The 16,382-nt window shown below is 45.3% G+C and overlaps 1 protein-coding gene across 3 annotated transcripts in view; it reads right to left on the bottom strand.

The window, feature by feature from the left end:
- Positions 1 to 12,066, bottom strand: part of LMF1 (lipase maturation factor 1) — a 157,510-nt gene extending 145,444 nt beyond the window's left edge. For 2 of the 3 annotated variants that reach the window (XR_014213590.1, XM_082199107.1), the window contains exons 1-2: positions 11,851 to 12,066; positions 7,242 to 7,551 (exon numbers count right to left, since the gene is read on the bottom strand). Coding sequence is in view for 2 of the 3 variants with exons in the window: in XM_082199107.1 (XP_082055233.1) it covers positions 7,242 to 7,551; positions 11,851 to 12,028 (488 nt within the window). In the remaining variant the exon portion in view is untranslated. Of the gene's footprint in view, positions 1 to 7,241; positions 7,552 to 8,728; positions 8,883 to 11,850 lie in introns of those variants that run through there. The other variant, XM_082199108.1, reaches the window with a different exon arrangement.
- Between the last annotated feature and the right edge of the window lie 4,316 nt (positions 12,067 to 16,382).

A 16,382-nucleotide genomic window follows, 5' to 3' on the forward strand; every position in this document is an offset into this window, starting at 1 on the left:
CAGTGCCACCATCGGGGGGGGGGGGCTGAAGGTGTAAATCAGACTTTGAAAAGCTGCTCTCACTGAACCAAGTTCATCAATTTTGTTGAATGAATAGAACTAAGTAGTTTTAACTGGATTTTGAGTAAGTGTGCAACTAATTGTTAGTTCTGATTTTTTTTATGTTGTTACCTTCCTTAGTGGGTCATGCAAACCGCTATTCTGAATAATGCCTTTTATAGGGTAGGGGGCACTGGGAGTGAGTTTACGAGACGAAGAGGACGGTAGCCCAAAACAGTTTTGGAACAACTGATCTAGATGAAATTACTTGTACTTCAATCTCACCAAAATGCTCTTATGTCATGACTGATCTGCCCCACTAATTTCAGTGAGACTTAACTGCAATACAGGTTAATGTTACAAGACTGTTGGAAGGATTACAAAATTAATATAAATGAAGGATGTCAGCTAGTCAAAAGGCACTGCCTAAATATTAAGAGTTGTATCCAGCCTTCTCAGAGTAGACCTGTTGAAATTATTGGACCTCAGCTTGTTGTGTCAAGAGAACTGGGGATCTCTTGAACCACAGATCACACTTTCGTCCACTATATTGACACCAGCTATGGTATCTAGGATGTTGATTCAATGTCTATGTTTACATTATCTGGAAAAGGCTCATCATGCAAATTGTATGTTATTCTTCTGATTTCAGTGCCACTAACCCGGGTCCAGATGGATTTGAGCATGAAAGCCTAAGCAACTGACTTTCAAAGACATAAAATCAGATAATTGATGGTATCACTTTAAATCCACAGTACAACAGGGGGGGGGTCCTCCTCATGAGCAAGACAAGGCCAATGTCTGTTCTCAACTCAACATCAGACTAGGAGCACTAAATCAGAATCTTGATGGCTTCTCCCAGACTTTAGAACTTCCACCCTAGAGAAGTCAGACTGGCTCCCTCCTTGTCCATGTCAGCAGGTAAAGACTTTTTTGTTCCAACAGGCTTTTGGGAACGGACTCCTTTTAATGAAAGGGCTGGTGTCATGTTGTTTTTATTATACTTATTTGTATGGTTTTAACAGATTTTATACATGTATATAGTTTAATTTTTTAAAAAATGATTGTTTTTTCTGTTTTTAGCAGTTCTCATTTTTTTATATGCAAGCCGCCTTGAGTCCCATCAGGGAAAAAGTTCGGGTATAAAGAAATATATAATAATAACAACAACCTCACAGGCACAAGAATTCAACCAGAATAACTGACAGAATCCAGATTTTTTAAAAACAAAACCAAATACACACCAAATGCAGTACCAGAGATCAGGATGAAGCCAGTAGCCACTGCAACCGTCCAGTTGCAGTGAGGTGCACGATGGGGACTAGCAGATTGCACAAACTGGGTTATTGAAATTTTGACTGCAATCCAAAACATGGAAGTATTAAAATGTTTATTCCACTCAGCATGTTATCCAGCAGACACCAACCACAGCATCTTTTAGATACAGTGGTACCTCGGGTTACATATGCTTCAGGTTACATACGCTTAAGGTTACAGACTCGGCTAACCCAGAAATAGGACTTCAGGTTAAGAACTTTGCTTCAGGATGAGAACAGAAATCGTGCTCCGGCAGCGCGGCAGCAGCAGGAGGCCCCATTAGCTAAAGTGGTACTTCAGGTTAAGAACAGTTTCAGGTTAAGTAAGGACCTCCAGAGCGAATAAGTACTTAACCCGAGGTACCACTGTACTTGCTGAGAACTTCACTTTCCCCCCCTGTTCATTCTGGATAGTACTGCTCAGCAATCCAGCATTTTGTATATGTGCAGATATATTCTGTTTTCCAAAATGTTTTAGAGTTTTGATTTTGTACTGTAAACAGCTTTCAGATTTGGTGTGTATGTACACGTACATGCATGCGTGCGTGCGTGTGTGTGTGTGTGTGTTTGTATACACACACACACACACACACATAAATATAAAGATCTAAACACACATGGATTAATGACAAAAACAAAGATCAATACATACAGATTATCTCTTGATGCCAAATTTCCGCAACCAATAGATCCAAACAGGTACTTCTTCCAATGTTCACTGTACACTCCATGAACATAGCTCATTATCAGGAAATCCTAAAACAACAGAGCAACCTTCCCCCAGCTCCACAACATGTTTTGAATTCCTGCCTTGGCTTCAATTCCAAATCCCCCAAGCTTTGTTAAAGCAATCCTAATCCGATCATAGGTTGCTTCTCATAGGAGAAACCACCAGCGTGTCTGCCCTTCAAATAGGAAAAGCCAGGAAGTTATGGAGTGGAACAAAGCAGGCTGGAGGAAGTCAATCTAGCCTTACACCACCCATAGGAAAAGCTGCAGGCCGCAAGCATAAGAACCCTGCTGGATTGGAACAAAGGCCCACCTAGTTGAGCATCCTATTCCCACCGTGAAGAGCCAGCTGCCTATATGAAGCCTGAAAGTAAAAGAACTCCCCCTCCTTGCAGCCATTTCCCAGCAGCTGTTATTCGGCCACCTCCGGCGCAGGGAGTACAGTACATAGCCATCATGACTAGTAGCCACCCAAAAAGTCACAACTGCACAGAAAACAAAAGATTCGGAAGAGACATGTTATTAGAGACCCATCCATCCAAGTACAGCAGAATTATTGTGGGAGTAAGAACATAACAAGAAGGCAGTGTGACCCATCTAGTCCAGCATCCACTTCTTACAGTGGCCAACCAGATGCCCCAGTGGGAAGCCCACAAGAGGGACCTGGGAATAAAAGCACTCTCCCTTCCTGCAGTTTCCAGCAACTGGTTTTTCAGAAACATGACTGCCTCCAACGGTGGAGGTAAAACATAGCTATTGGGGTGAGTAGCCGCTGATAGCCTTCTCCTCCGTGAATTTCTCTAAACCTCTTTAAAAGCCATGCAAGTTGGTAGACACCACTGCCTCTTGTAGGAGACAGTATCTTGCCCTTCCTCCCTCTGGAACCCAAAGTGGCGCACACAATACAGTATTGATAAATACATTATGGACATGTGGTTCCAGGTACTGACTAGACCCGGACCTGCTTAGCTTCAGGCAAAGGGGGGGGGTGCCCTCAATCTATACCCTGGAACCTTGTGTGCCCTCAACCTATACCCTGGAACCAGTTGTTGTTGTTGTTGTTGTTATGCCGCCCATCTGACTGGGTTGCCCCAGCCACTCTGGGCGCAGGTTTGAGCAAGTCAATTCCAGGCGCGCGCGCACACACAACACAGAACCTCTGGAAAGCACAAGGAAGATGTGGCGGGCTCTCTGCAGAAAAGGGGGAAAGGGTGCAGCTCAACGTAGAACATCTGCTTTGTGTACAGACAGTCCCGGGTTCAAGCCCTGATGGCAACTCCAGGTAGGACTAAGAGAGATTTTTGTCTGAAAGCCTGGAAAGCTGTTGATAATCAGTGTAGACCAGTGGTTCCCCATTAGCTAAGTACTACAGACCCTCTGTTTTTCAAAAGCCAAGATAGGGACCCCCTGCTTTTGAAAACATTGATATGTCTGTTGTAGGTTTTGTTATGGGAACGGTGCCACCATACCCCCCCTCCAAATGTCCCAGCACTAGACTGAGACATGCGTCTTCCAGGCAGTGTTCCCACACGAGAACATGGGACCCGAAAATGGGGTGTCCCAGACAGTTGACAGGTATGTGCCACAAAACCCTGAGTGGGTTATGTGGACCCTCCGGGGTCCATGGACCACAAATTGGGAACCACAAGTATAGACAATACTGAGCTAGGTGGATCCAAGGGAGTTCCTCAAAAAGGTAGAAATGTCGAACAACATTTATCCTGAAGCATGGATGTTATTTGCTCGCTCTGCTATAAAACTGGAGAGGCCTGGGCCCCTTAGGGTACATCAACAGGCACGTAGCCGAAACCTTCACTGATTTAGGCTGCAAAAAAGGAAGAAAAGGAAAGGGGGCAGTCCCTCTGCTGAAGCTTCCTTTCCATCCTGCGTCTCAGCCAGCTGGACTGGAGTTGAAAAGAGTCACACTCAAGACAACAGCGCCTGGTATCTGAAGCTTCTAACCCAAAACAAATAGATAAATGCTTCAAAAATTAAAATAAGAAGGGACTTTAAAAGAATAAATTGGCCCTTGCTGGCAGGGAAAAAACAGAAGAGGGGAAACTGCATTGCTCTTCAAAAAAAAAGAGAGAGAAAAATAACCCATCAGCTTATCTACCTTTGAACTGGCTTCCCATCAGAAACCTCACACCGGCCACTCATGTAACTCAAGACTTTGTCTCCACTCACCAGATGCTAGAAAACAAAAAGGGCTCAGGATATCCAGGTGCACCAACCGGGTGCCAAAGAAAAAATATCCTTTTGGATGCTCCTGCATGAAAATCTTTCTTGCTTCCAAATTCCATGTATCAGTAGCAAACCAGAGGTTGGCCTGGAAAAGGAAGCCCAATGAGGGATAGGGACAAACCCACATTGGTGGAGGGTCCTGAGTCGCATAAAGCTTGCCCACTGCCTCACTCTGCCACGCACTGGACAGCTCCTGTGCTCCTTTCTCTCTGGCATTCGGGCATCTCAGAGGCACAGAAGGAAAACTGGGGGTGCTTTTATTTATGTTATGAATTTCTTTCCGTAAAACATCCCAAATAGATTTAAACGAAAAGTAAATACAAATTTCTAAGAATGTAGATACAGACTAGGATTTTCAAAAGATCTCCACTTAAAAGTCTTGTTGGAAAAGGAAGGCCTTCAGTGGATACTGGTAACTTCCGTATTGGATTACTGCAATGGGGTCTAGATGGGTCTGTCCTTCAAGACGTATTCTAAACTTCACTTGGTACAACAAACAGTAGCCATTTCAAAACTGCTGCATTGGCTGCCGGTTCATATCCAGAATCAGCCTCCTTCTGCAAATAGGTGTGTTCAGAAAGGTAGACCAGAACTTCTAGAGCATGGAGCATTCAAGACCACACCAAAGTCTACAACAAGGCCCTAAGAGGGAGGTTCTAGGCCTCCAAGGGCACCATAGAGCATACCAAACTACTGCCTCCCATTTTGAATAAATGGCCAACTTGCATGTGAAATGCTTTGGACTAAGTCCCATCAGCTGCAGCCCAGCACCGCCATGCTCCCATGAACCCACAATTATATAGCCACGTTGGCTGGGGATGATGGGACTTGTACTCCAAAGCAACTGGAGGGCACCAGGTTGGCAAAGGGCAACACAGCACCCAAAACTGGCCACGGTTAGCAGAGACTGGTCCAAACAGACCCAGGTTCAACATGATGCTCCAGCCCAGAAGCCATGATGGGCAAGGAATGGAACGTGCAAGAAGTACGGCAGAAATCTCAGCTAGTCTGGCTTCTGTGGAGGATAACTGAAAACTACCCTCTCCAGGAGGAATGTTAAATTGCAGACAGTTAAAGTATGGAAATCACTCTCTCAGGAGTGACAGCCATCAACTTGGATGGCTTTAAAAGATGATTGGGCAAATTCGTGGAAGAGGAGTAGGCTATCGTACTAACCATGTTGACTGTGTTCTGTTTCCACTCTTAGAATAGTGTACTGAGTTACATTTTTTCAACTGGTGCGGTATATTAAACAAATAAATCCACACCACTTCATACCCCAAGCTCCATTTATTAATTATTATTTTAATAACCCACAAAGATAAAGCTAAGCAACTGAATGTCACAGTATATATACAAGAATAATGACATTCAGAGAAATCTGAATGGGGCAGGGGGGAAGCAGAAGAATTTTCAACAGTCAACAACGCACTTTTTAAAACTATCCCACCCCTCTTTACAACATTAACTCCATTTCATATTTCACCATAATTTATACTGCCACTAAAATTGAGATGAATGGGGGGGGCAACACCTAGTTCCACTCCCCTTAACCTCGTCCTCCTTGATCAAATTGCTATGTGGTTCTCGACAAAAGCTACCGTTTGCCATAAATTATCCAGTGAGGGAGCTGAATCCAACTTCATATGTTTTGCGCGCGCGCGCACACACACAAAGGGAATCAGTAACCCCAAATAACAATCCAGCCTCAAATATCACACGTGGTTCCTTCAAAGCCACAGTCCTGCTTCTGCAAAGAAAGAGCCAGAAAAGTCAACATTCCCAAGAGGCACCATGTGGCCTCCTAAGGGAGCCAAGTTTCTGTGCCCATTAAGGAAGGCTCAGCAAGTTGAGGATGATCCTGCTGTCAATCAAGTCCCACAGCCCTCTGGACAACTGGAGCAAAGGAACCCTGGAGTTTTTTCAGCAAGGTTCCAAAATCCATTTGTTGTGCTCACCACAGTGAGGGTCCCATCCCCTCTAAGGCATTGTTATCCAAAGAATCAGAGAATTGTAGAGTTTGAAAAAATCCAAATGCCTGTAGTGCAGGAATTATTACTTGTTGTTGTTGTTATATTTATTGCCTGCCCTTCACCAGCTGGTCCCAACAATTAAAAATTCAGAATTAAAAACACTTAAAAGATCCCACAACCACAGGAATAGGGAGAACTCTGAAGACACATATCTCAGGTGCCAAGGGTCAGGAGAAAGTGATGAATCTTCAGCATTCATCAAAGGCTATACAGTGAAGAAGCCAGGCAAGTGGGGAACGAATTCCACAACTTCGGGGCAGGCACAGAGAAGGCCCTCTCCTGGGCTGCCACTCACTGAACATCTGAGAGAGGTGGAACTACCAAGAGGGCCCCCACTGCTGATCTTAACACCTAGGAGGGTCTGTAGGGAAAGAGGCAACCTTTCAGGTATTTGGGGCCCATGTCATTTAGGGCTTTGAACATCTTGCTTTGGGCGTAGAAACAAAATGGCATGATGAGCCCCAGCCTTCTTCCTCAAGATGGATCCAGGGACAGAATGAAGGTATCATCCCATCATTCATGTTATGTTTCTAAGGCAATCGGAGTGCCAAGCCCAGAAATCAAATTCCACATACACACCCCGGCTATCTTAGATTTCTTACCTATTCCTAGTAGACAGATTCATTGGACAGGATTCTGGCATAGAGGCATGGAGAATCGTTACTTATTTAAAACATTTCTTAACCATTCTACATCAAATGAATGGGACATTCCTACAATATAAGTTATAGTCCAAAACATCTGGAGGGCATGAAGTTGGGGGTAGGGGTGGGGAGCCTATGAGATGTTTCATTATTTCTACATCATCATCTTAATAACTTGAGGGTCCTCAGAATGACAAGCAGCAAGTATAACAGAGAAGATGTACCAACCAACTTACCAGACCTGTCCCACGTTAATTAAGGAGAGGTAGAGAGCCCACAGGGAAGCCATGAGGATCACGTTGGCGCAGCCGGTGACCAGGACAAAAGATGAGATCCCCAGGCCAGCCACAGCAAAGACATCCAGGACACTGTCCATGCTGGACCAATCCAAAAACCAAATTAAAGTCGGGGCATAGCTTAAGGCGTCCAAGTTTATCTTCCCCTTGAAATAGCGCTTCACACTCTCCAGGTACAACTTGCAAGGGAGGAGTCCCTGGTCTCCAATCAGGGCCTTGTTTTGATGCTTAGCCACCAAAAAAGCTACAACTGCAAAGAAAAAAAGATGAGGGGAAAGGCGTGTTACTGGAGACACAACAGTCCAAGCAAAGCAGAATTATTGTAGGAGCAAGAAGAGGCTGCTGTATCAGGCCAGTGACCCATCTAGTCCAGCATCCTGTTCTCAAAGTAGTCAACCAGGTGGCCCAATGAGAAGCCCACAAGCTGGACCTGAGTGCCACAGCACTCTCCCCTCCTGCAGTTTCCAGCAACTGGTATTTGGAAGCATTCCTGCCTGCAACAGTAAAGGCAGAACATAAGCCATCAGGGGTAGTAATCATTGATAGCCTTATTGTCCTCCATGAATTTGTCCAATCCTATTTTAAAGCCATCCATGTTGATGGCCATCATTGCCTCTTGTGGGAGTAAATTCCAGCTTGCTTGCTTAGAGCATTTGCTGCCTCTTTTAGTAATTTGCTACCTACTGATTGGGCTGTTACTCTTAAGGCTTGTATCTTTTTACAGATTGCGTGTATTCTTCTCATCTTATTTACTTTTACTATAAACCACCCTGTGGCTTGTGTAAAGGATGGTGTATATATATAAATCATCTAAATAAACAAATGTACATGTTATTCTCTGCATACTGTAAAATTGTATAAATCAGAGAGAGGAGCTGAGGGAAGTCTCGGGGTGGGGGGGTTGAGGTGGGGAAATGGGGGGAAAGAATGATTATAATATGTTTTTATATTTTGTTACATTGAAATTGTTATTTTTTTAAAAAAATAAACAAACAAATGTAACCAGGTTACATTTGCTTGCCAGCCAACATATGCCTAAATAATATACCGGGGGGGGGGGGATAGAGGGGGAACCAAAACCACCCTTTTTTGTTCAATTTGTTGGCTTGGTCACCTGTAGGTGACACTTACCCACCACAGGCAGCTAGGTAAGCAGGTGTCTGGTAGGCTATACTATAACATTCCACCATCACACCAAAGCAGTCGTAAATGATAGTTAAGACACATAAAGAAATCCAAATCAAGTCTGTGGCCTTCATGAAACTTCCCCCACAGTTTAATATATCCACCTCTGGTTAAAAATATATTTTCGCTTCCTTCCAGGGTGAGGGTCGGTGAGGAGTGGGGAACCCTCCACAACCTAATTTACCTTGATTAACACTGCAATTGGCCAAGGAGTTTTTCCTCAAGTGCTAATCAAAATTTACCTCAAAATTGCTGGCCTGCCATCCAACTGCTCATCAGCTCCTAGAAGTACAAATTACACTCCTGGCTTGAGAGCAAAGATAAACAAAGGAAGAGCAAATGAGGAATAAGATACACCCTGACAAAAACGGAAATAAAACGGAGAGTGTACACTGTTATTTACATGTAGGTTGGACATAACGGAAACATCTAGAAGCGGGAGACACAAGGCCACAAAGAGGCCCCTGAAATAGAGGCCTGACAGGTTCACAATGGCAAGAAGCTCAGTTGGGCTGCATTTACACAGCAGTCCATTTGACATTTTCCCTAACTGCTAATTTCCATATTATATTTAAGCTTTCACACAACGTAAAAGTTACTTCTGGAAATCTAGCAGAACGCAGTAGAAGCTGTTCATTTTCATATTGTTTTAAAGCTATTTTCTGTGCATTACATGGGATGAGGTCGTAGATAGGAAGATGCCTTATTCAGAGTTAGACCATCCGTCTATGTACAGTTGCCCACTACCTGCACTTTCCAGAAACAGTTGAAAACATTGTTCCAATGGTGGACAATCTGGACAAACGGGTCTCTAACACAAGTTTCCATTGTTAGGAATTGGGACCAGTTTTAGACGTATTTCTTGTTTCTGTGTTTTTAGCTATTTTCAGTTATCTTACGAATAAATTGCCTTGACACTGTGGTTTAGAAGGCAGTTAATACATTAGTGGTAATAATAAGAACAACCCAACAGGCACAGAGTCTCAATCATCTAGACTTGTTAGGTCTGCTGATCTAGCTCCAGCCTTTTCTTTGTGTTGCTTGCCCCACCCAAAGGTTGTCATGGTTCGAGGAAGAAATAATCCCGATATTCATACTCGATAAGGATGAAAAGACATAAAATGCAAAACGTTCGAGACACATCTGCTTCTCCCCATTCCCACCCAAACTTCTTACCAAAAAGAAATAACAAATACAAAAAAGCAATCAATTTTCTTAAAATCAGTTAAAAGTGCTGACCACATGCAGTAGTAAACCACGAAGGAAAGATGCCTTATAAAGGGAAAGGCCAATAGTCCACTGAGGTCTGTACACAAGCAATGGGGAAGTATCAGGCCTAATTAACCCAGACCAGGGTCCTAATTTGGCCAGCGAGGCTATTTTATCCAAGCCCCACACTACATCTGACATCTACATGCAGCACATGGTTAAAATATGGCACTCGCTCCCCCAAGAGGCAGTGATGGCCACCAACTTAAAAGAGGATTGGGCAAATTCAAGGAGCAGGATAAGGCTATCGCTGGCTACTAGCCATGATGGTTATGGGCTGCCTCCACAGTTGGGCAGTAATGCTTCTGAATACGAGACGCTGGAAACCGCAGATGGGTAGAGGGCTCTCGCTCTCAAGTCCTGCATACAGTCTTCCCATAATGGGCATCCAGTTGGCCACTGTGAGAACAGGATGTTTGACTAGGTGGACCATTTCCCTGTTCCAGGAAGCTCTTCTGGTGTCCTCATGTCATATATGTAAATATGTGGTTGCAAATGAACAACCAGGAGGCTTAAAATGTTGTCCCAACTGTTCCTTAGAAAGCAAAGATTGAACTTGGCACCTTTAACCAAATGCAAAGTATCACTAAGAATGATTCCTGTCGGAAGGAGAACCTGAAAGCAATGCTAGATGATGACTTGCAAGCCCTGCCTTGGGCTGGCCAGGATCTTCTTTTGCAGCATGGCTTGAACTCAAGCCACCCTACAAATGGAAAATTGGTCACCTGACATCAAGACGACATCAGGCAAGTGAAAGGTGGGTGGCCACTCCCATCTATCCAGGTTACAAGCTGGGGTGGTGGGGCCTCAGGATCTTGCCCATTCATTGAAAAGATTCCCTATCTGTGGCTTACACTGATTGGCATAGGCTCTCCAGGGTTTCAGACAGGGAGTCTCTCCAAGCAAAGCCCAGAGATGTCAGGAATTGAATCTAGGACCTTCTGCATGCAAAGCAGCTGTTCTACCAGTGAGCTTTGGCTCTTGAAAGAATAGTTATGAAATACACACACCCGCAGCTTTCTTCTGCAAAGCTAGAAACCTAAAGAAACCTTCAATATCTGTGCATTTATTATTTATAACATAAAGCAAATCTATCTTCAGGGTGCAAGTCAAGAGGGGTGCAAGCGATACATGGCGGGTTTTTACATTCTGCTCTTTTCTTCCTTTGACTGGGTGGGCAAGTCAAGGGGACCCAACAGATCTCCTCTTTGGCACATACGGCACCTGAATCTATCACACTGAATCCTGCAGTGCAAATCTTATTTCCCCAAGTCCTTGCCCCGTGTCCCGATTCATCTTCATTCCAGATTCCTAAAGACCATTCTCAAAAGCAGAGCTTGCTGGAAATGCAAGAGGTGACATGATAGAAATTTGGAAAATTATGCTTTCTTTCTTTCTTTGCTTTATATACCACCCTTCATCAAAAGATCTAAGGGCTTTTCACAAGATAGAAAGTGGAGAAAATGGAAAGAGAAAAGCTTTTCTCCTTCTCTCATTACACTAGAACTCAGGGACATCCAAAGAAGCTGAATGTTGGAAGATTCAGGACACAGAGGGAGGAAATAATCAAAACACTTAGAGAACTGAACTGATTTTTAGCAATCTGGTTTTTAAAAAATTATGAATCCAGAAAATGAGTATTTCTGTGGAAAGTAATACTGTAAAATACTTGGAAGCTGAACTGGTAGAGTAGAAGCCAAGTACAAAGCAATCTGTTTGCACTCATTGCCCCAGGAGGCATCACTCTCCCTTCAGCTTTTTTCTGTGCAGAGTGAGCCACAACAACAGCCTTAGCAATCATTTTTCTTATTTGCAGGGAAGGAGGGGGAGTTTTGCCTGACGCCTTCCGGTTTCCTGATTTATGAGAAAGTCCCAATGAATTCAATGGGGTATGTGGGAGGTTAGGATTTGCAGTCTTGTCACTTTCTTTTTTAAAAAAATTAAAAAGCAGGAGAGAACGATGCTTGTTATCTATCCCCACCCCACCAAATAAAAATCGTCTGCTGGAAATAGAGAATTGATGGCGAGGATTTGGAAGCCCCATCACCGATTTCTCCATCTCTGCCTCCCCGTCCCCTGCCAGGCAGGCACTCACAGTAAATGAAGGCGGTGGCGCGCAGCAGCACCAGGCGCGTTAGCCAAAAGGTACCAGGGCGCAAGGAGGAGGGAGCCGAGGGGCTGCGCGACTCCTTCGCGCCGGGGTCTGAGGCGGCTGCGACCGCCTCCCCACCAGCCCCTCGCCGCCGCCTCAGGTCCTCCCTACTCGTAGCCATGCCTGTCTGAAGTGGGCGGGCCCGATGGCCTGGCGCTGTACAGCGCGTGCGCCCGCATCCCCGGGGGGCGTATTTTGGAGACGCCACGGAGCGCGCGGCCATTGGAGAGGGCAGTGGCGCACGCGCGCTCTAGTGCGCTAGCTCGCTCGCACTCGCGCCCGGGTAGCTTGACTTCGGGCGCCCGTTTGCTCTTGCTGCGAGCTGATCACGCGTAGGACTGGAGTCTGCAGTGGTGAACTCAAGGGGGAATTCCTAATTAAATGAATGAAATAATTATATCACGTCGTTTAATTGCCAAACTGGCTTCTGTGAAGTTCGCAACGTGTGCTGGATTTTTGTGCTGTGCCGCAAGACGGATTTTGAAAGATCCAAGCACGGTGAGGCTTAACAGCCAAATAAAAAAGCAGAGCGTCAGACTATCCATTCATATGCATGGAAAGGAAAATTGAATACTGTAGTTTGAAATCCCAGCGAGAACCTTGAATCGAATGGTTGCTGTTTGCAACGATGACTTGTTAATTTGAGCAAGCTAGAATTAAGAGCAGCCCCAATAAGTGTTGAAGTTTCATTTTAGTCTTGATTTCAAATAGAGTTTATATTTTCTCATCCTTTATGTTTCTCCTTTTCTGTTCTCCTGGCAATGACTTATGGCTGTAAGCAAATAAATATTTATCTTATGATAATAATGTCACGCTGACAGTCTGCCTTCTCTGCAGTTACTAAAGGTATACTGTAAAAGCCTGGTTCTGTTGCCACCTTTCATCTGGTCACTTTCAGTAGCCAGGGGACTCACCCTCTGGGTTCAAATAGGAGCATTAGTAGCAGGATTTGTGGGGCTCTGCACAACCTGAAATATTGGTCTGTTAGTTTCATGCCTATATGTATTGAATGAAAGCAGGGCAGGTACATTTATAAATAAATCAATTAACATTGCATTCACACTCTGAGTCTGCAAGCTACCCAAATGTAGTTTTAAAGTTTTTTGCCTTTGTTTGTTTGTTTTCACAAAATTTACAGTTTACAAAGAGAATCAAAACAATGGAATGAATCAGTAAAAACAGTTTTAACAAACTATTTAAAACATTCACACACACAAAATTAAAATAAATGATAAGCTAATAACTATATTAAGATGCATGTCAGCATTCTACACATGCATGCCTAAACAAAAAAGGTTTTTAGCATGTACAGAAAAGAGTATAGTGAAAGTCCCTGCCTAGTGCCCCCCCCCCAGTTAATGAGCATTGCCATTTAAATGGTGGGTGGGTGCCATGTCTTGTGATTGATTATGCAGGGTGGGGCTTACCTGACTGCCCTCCCCCCAATATTTTATTCAAGATGGCACCCCTGGTTCCCACAGTAGGAGTCAAAGCATCCCCAGTCAAGGCAGTAATGCTTCTGAATACCAGTTGCTGGAAACCATGGAAGAGGATGAATGATATTGTGTTCAAATCCTGCCTGCGGTTTTCCCACAGGCATCTGTGAGAACTGGATGCTGGACTAGCTGAGCCACTGGCCTGATCCAACAGGACTCTTCTTAAACCAGATTGTGCCACACTGATGCCCCACCCTTCCCCACAACCCCAAATTGGTTAACAGCCCCCACGTGTTTAAAAGTGAATTCACAAAGTCAACTTGAGTTAATATTTTCTTGTTCAAGACTGATCGATAGCCTCTCTGAAGATCTATCTCGCCAGGTGTCACACTATTTGGGGCTTCTCAGGCTACAGAGCAGTCCCTTCTAAATGAGCCTTTTGTTCTGCCACTTTCCCATCAGTGCCACTGGCTTTATTCTGCTTAAAAAGGGGGGAACAGTGGGGGGACATAATAGGGCATTGTATAGGTCAAGATAAATAGCTTATTTGTTTTGAGGGTGTTGTGAGATTGTAGGTAGGTTGCCCTTCACCCCACCTGTCAAATAGCCCTGTGAGTCTTGCGTGTGAAAAATGCCATGTAGATAAAAGTGAAGGATTTCCTTAGAGGTAGATTTGTGAATCACACAGGCTGGCACCCGCCTGTCTCAGGAGACATGGAAGCGTGCACCGCTGGGAATGAAGTCAAACTGTTGGAAGGTTACAGCGCGTGATATCAGCAAATTCCACATCACCTTTTGACACTTTAGCTTGGCTTCACGGAGGAAAGCGGTAGAGCTTCTGCTTTGCATGCAGAAGGTCTAAGGTTCAATCCTCAATAGCATCTCCAGGTAGAGCTTGGAATGTCCCCTGTCTGGAAACCTAGAGATTTGCAGGCAGGCAGTGTGGACAACACTGAGCTGAATCATCCAACAATCTGATTTGGTATAAGGCAGCTTCCTGTGCTCTGAGTAACCCTGAAGCAGCTCGCTGAGGCTGATGGGAAATGTAGTTCAGCACCACTTGAGGTTCCCCAGGTTCCGCATCCCATCCTTCCAGTGGCGTAGCGTGGGGGGTGCCAGGGGTGCCGGCCGCACCGGGCGCAACATTTGGGGGCGCGCGTTTGGCCGGCCCTCCTCGAGGAAGCAGGAACCCCACTGTCCTCGGACCTCCTCCGAAGGCTGGCGGTGGGGCGGAGAGACCTCCTCCCGCCGCCAGCCTTCGGAAGGCTGCTCCGAAGCCTGGCAGTGGGGCGGAGAGACCTTCTCCCTGCGCCAGCCTTCGGATGGCTGTCCTGAAGACTTGTGGTGGGAGCAGTGGCGTAGCGTGGGGGTGCAGGTGGGCCTGCTGCACCTGGCGCAACATCTGGGGCGCGCGGAAGAGACTCGAGTGCTAAAATCCACGGGTTAGGGGGCGCAAATTACTTGCCTTGCCCTGGGTGCTGAGAACCCACGCTATGCCACTGCATCCTTCTATGATAAGGATTCAGTTAAAGACACAACAAAGACCCAGAATAGTTGTCACCCCCTGATCTGGAAATGGGTCTTAACAAAGGTGGGTTTAGGGCAGCATGACTGGTGCAGCCACACTGGGTGCCATGCTGCGGGGAGAGGGGCACAACAATGCTGTGGAACGGAGACAATCCTGAGCTAGAGGGACCATTGGCCCACCTCGGTATAAACCAGCTGTAGGACCCTAAGAGGTAAAGGACCAGAGACGAGCAAGATCTCATTTTGATATCTGAAATATAAAAACCAAATGCTTTCGAGAGGGTGGGTGGGAACTGCTGTTCCAAATGTGCTTATGTAGCAAAGGGGAGAAAAACACTCTGAGCATGTTCAGAGGCTCTTTTATTTTGTGGGAGGAAGGGAAACCTGCAACTTATGAAAGTGATTCTGGAACTGAATTCCTAGTGTGTTTGTATTAGAAATAAGCACTTCCCTTAAACCAGCTTAGTCGTAACTTAAGCCAGTAGGGCAGAATCCAAGTTAAATGCAGGCAGCATGTGGATCCACAGCCCCAGGCAGACAGCCAAACCTCTGCCAAGGCATCTGACTCCCTTGATTGTGTATTTTTTTTGCGGGGGGGGGGGAGAGCGGGGAATCCTTTGGCTCCAGCAGAACAGCTGCAGGGGGGCAGGGAACATTTAAACAGATTTTTTTCTCTGCAAAGCTGAACCCAGGCTTCCAGGGGTTTGCAGGGATTTGTACCTCAACTGGTTTGTGTGTGTGGTTTTTGTTGTTGTTGTTGTTGTTGGTAAATGTAAAAATGAGAGTCTTTAAAGGGTCAGCCTGAGGGTGACCCTTGTTCCTAAGGTGGGGGTGCCCTCTACTCTGGATGGGCAGTTGCAGAATCCTTGCAAAGGTGGATGCTTGGAGGCAACTTTGAGATCAGAAGCTGTTTCAGTTGGTGTCCGTTCCTCCCCATGCCCACTTGCTTTCCATTTGGTTAAAGGGATCTTTTAGCAACTTTGGCCTGATAACATAGGAACATTATTATTGCTACATAAGATGAGCCTATCTTAAAAAGCAGAGACATCACCTTGCCAACAAAGGTCCGTATAGTTCCAGCTATGGTTTTCCCACTAGTGATGTATGGAAGTGCGAGCTGGACCATAAAGAAGGCTGATTGCCGAAGAATTGATGCTTTTGAATTATGGTGCTGGAGGAGATCTTGAGAGTCCCATGGACTGCAGGAAGATAAAACCTATCCATTCTTAAGGAAATCATCCCTGAGTGCTCACTGGAAGGACAGATCCTGAAGCTGAGGCTACAATACCTTGGCCACCTCATGAGAAGAGAAGACTCCTTGGAAAAGACACTGATGTTGGGAAAGATGGAGGGCACAAGGAGAAGGGGACGACAGAGGACGAGATGGTTGGACAGTGTTCTCGAAGCTACCAGCATGAGTTTGACCAAACTGCGGGAGGCAGTGGAAGACAGGAGTGCCTGGCGTGCTCTGGTCCATGGGGCCACGAAAAGTCGGACACATCTAAATGACTA

This window comes from Podarcis vaucheri (assembly GCF_965113315.1).
Source record: "Podarcis vaucheri genome assembly, chromosome: 14".
Taxonomy (NCBI): Eukaryota; Metazoa; Chordata; class Lepidosauria; order Squamata; family Lacertidae; genus Podarcis; species Podarcis vaucheri.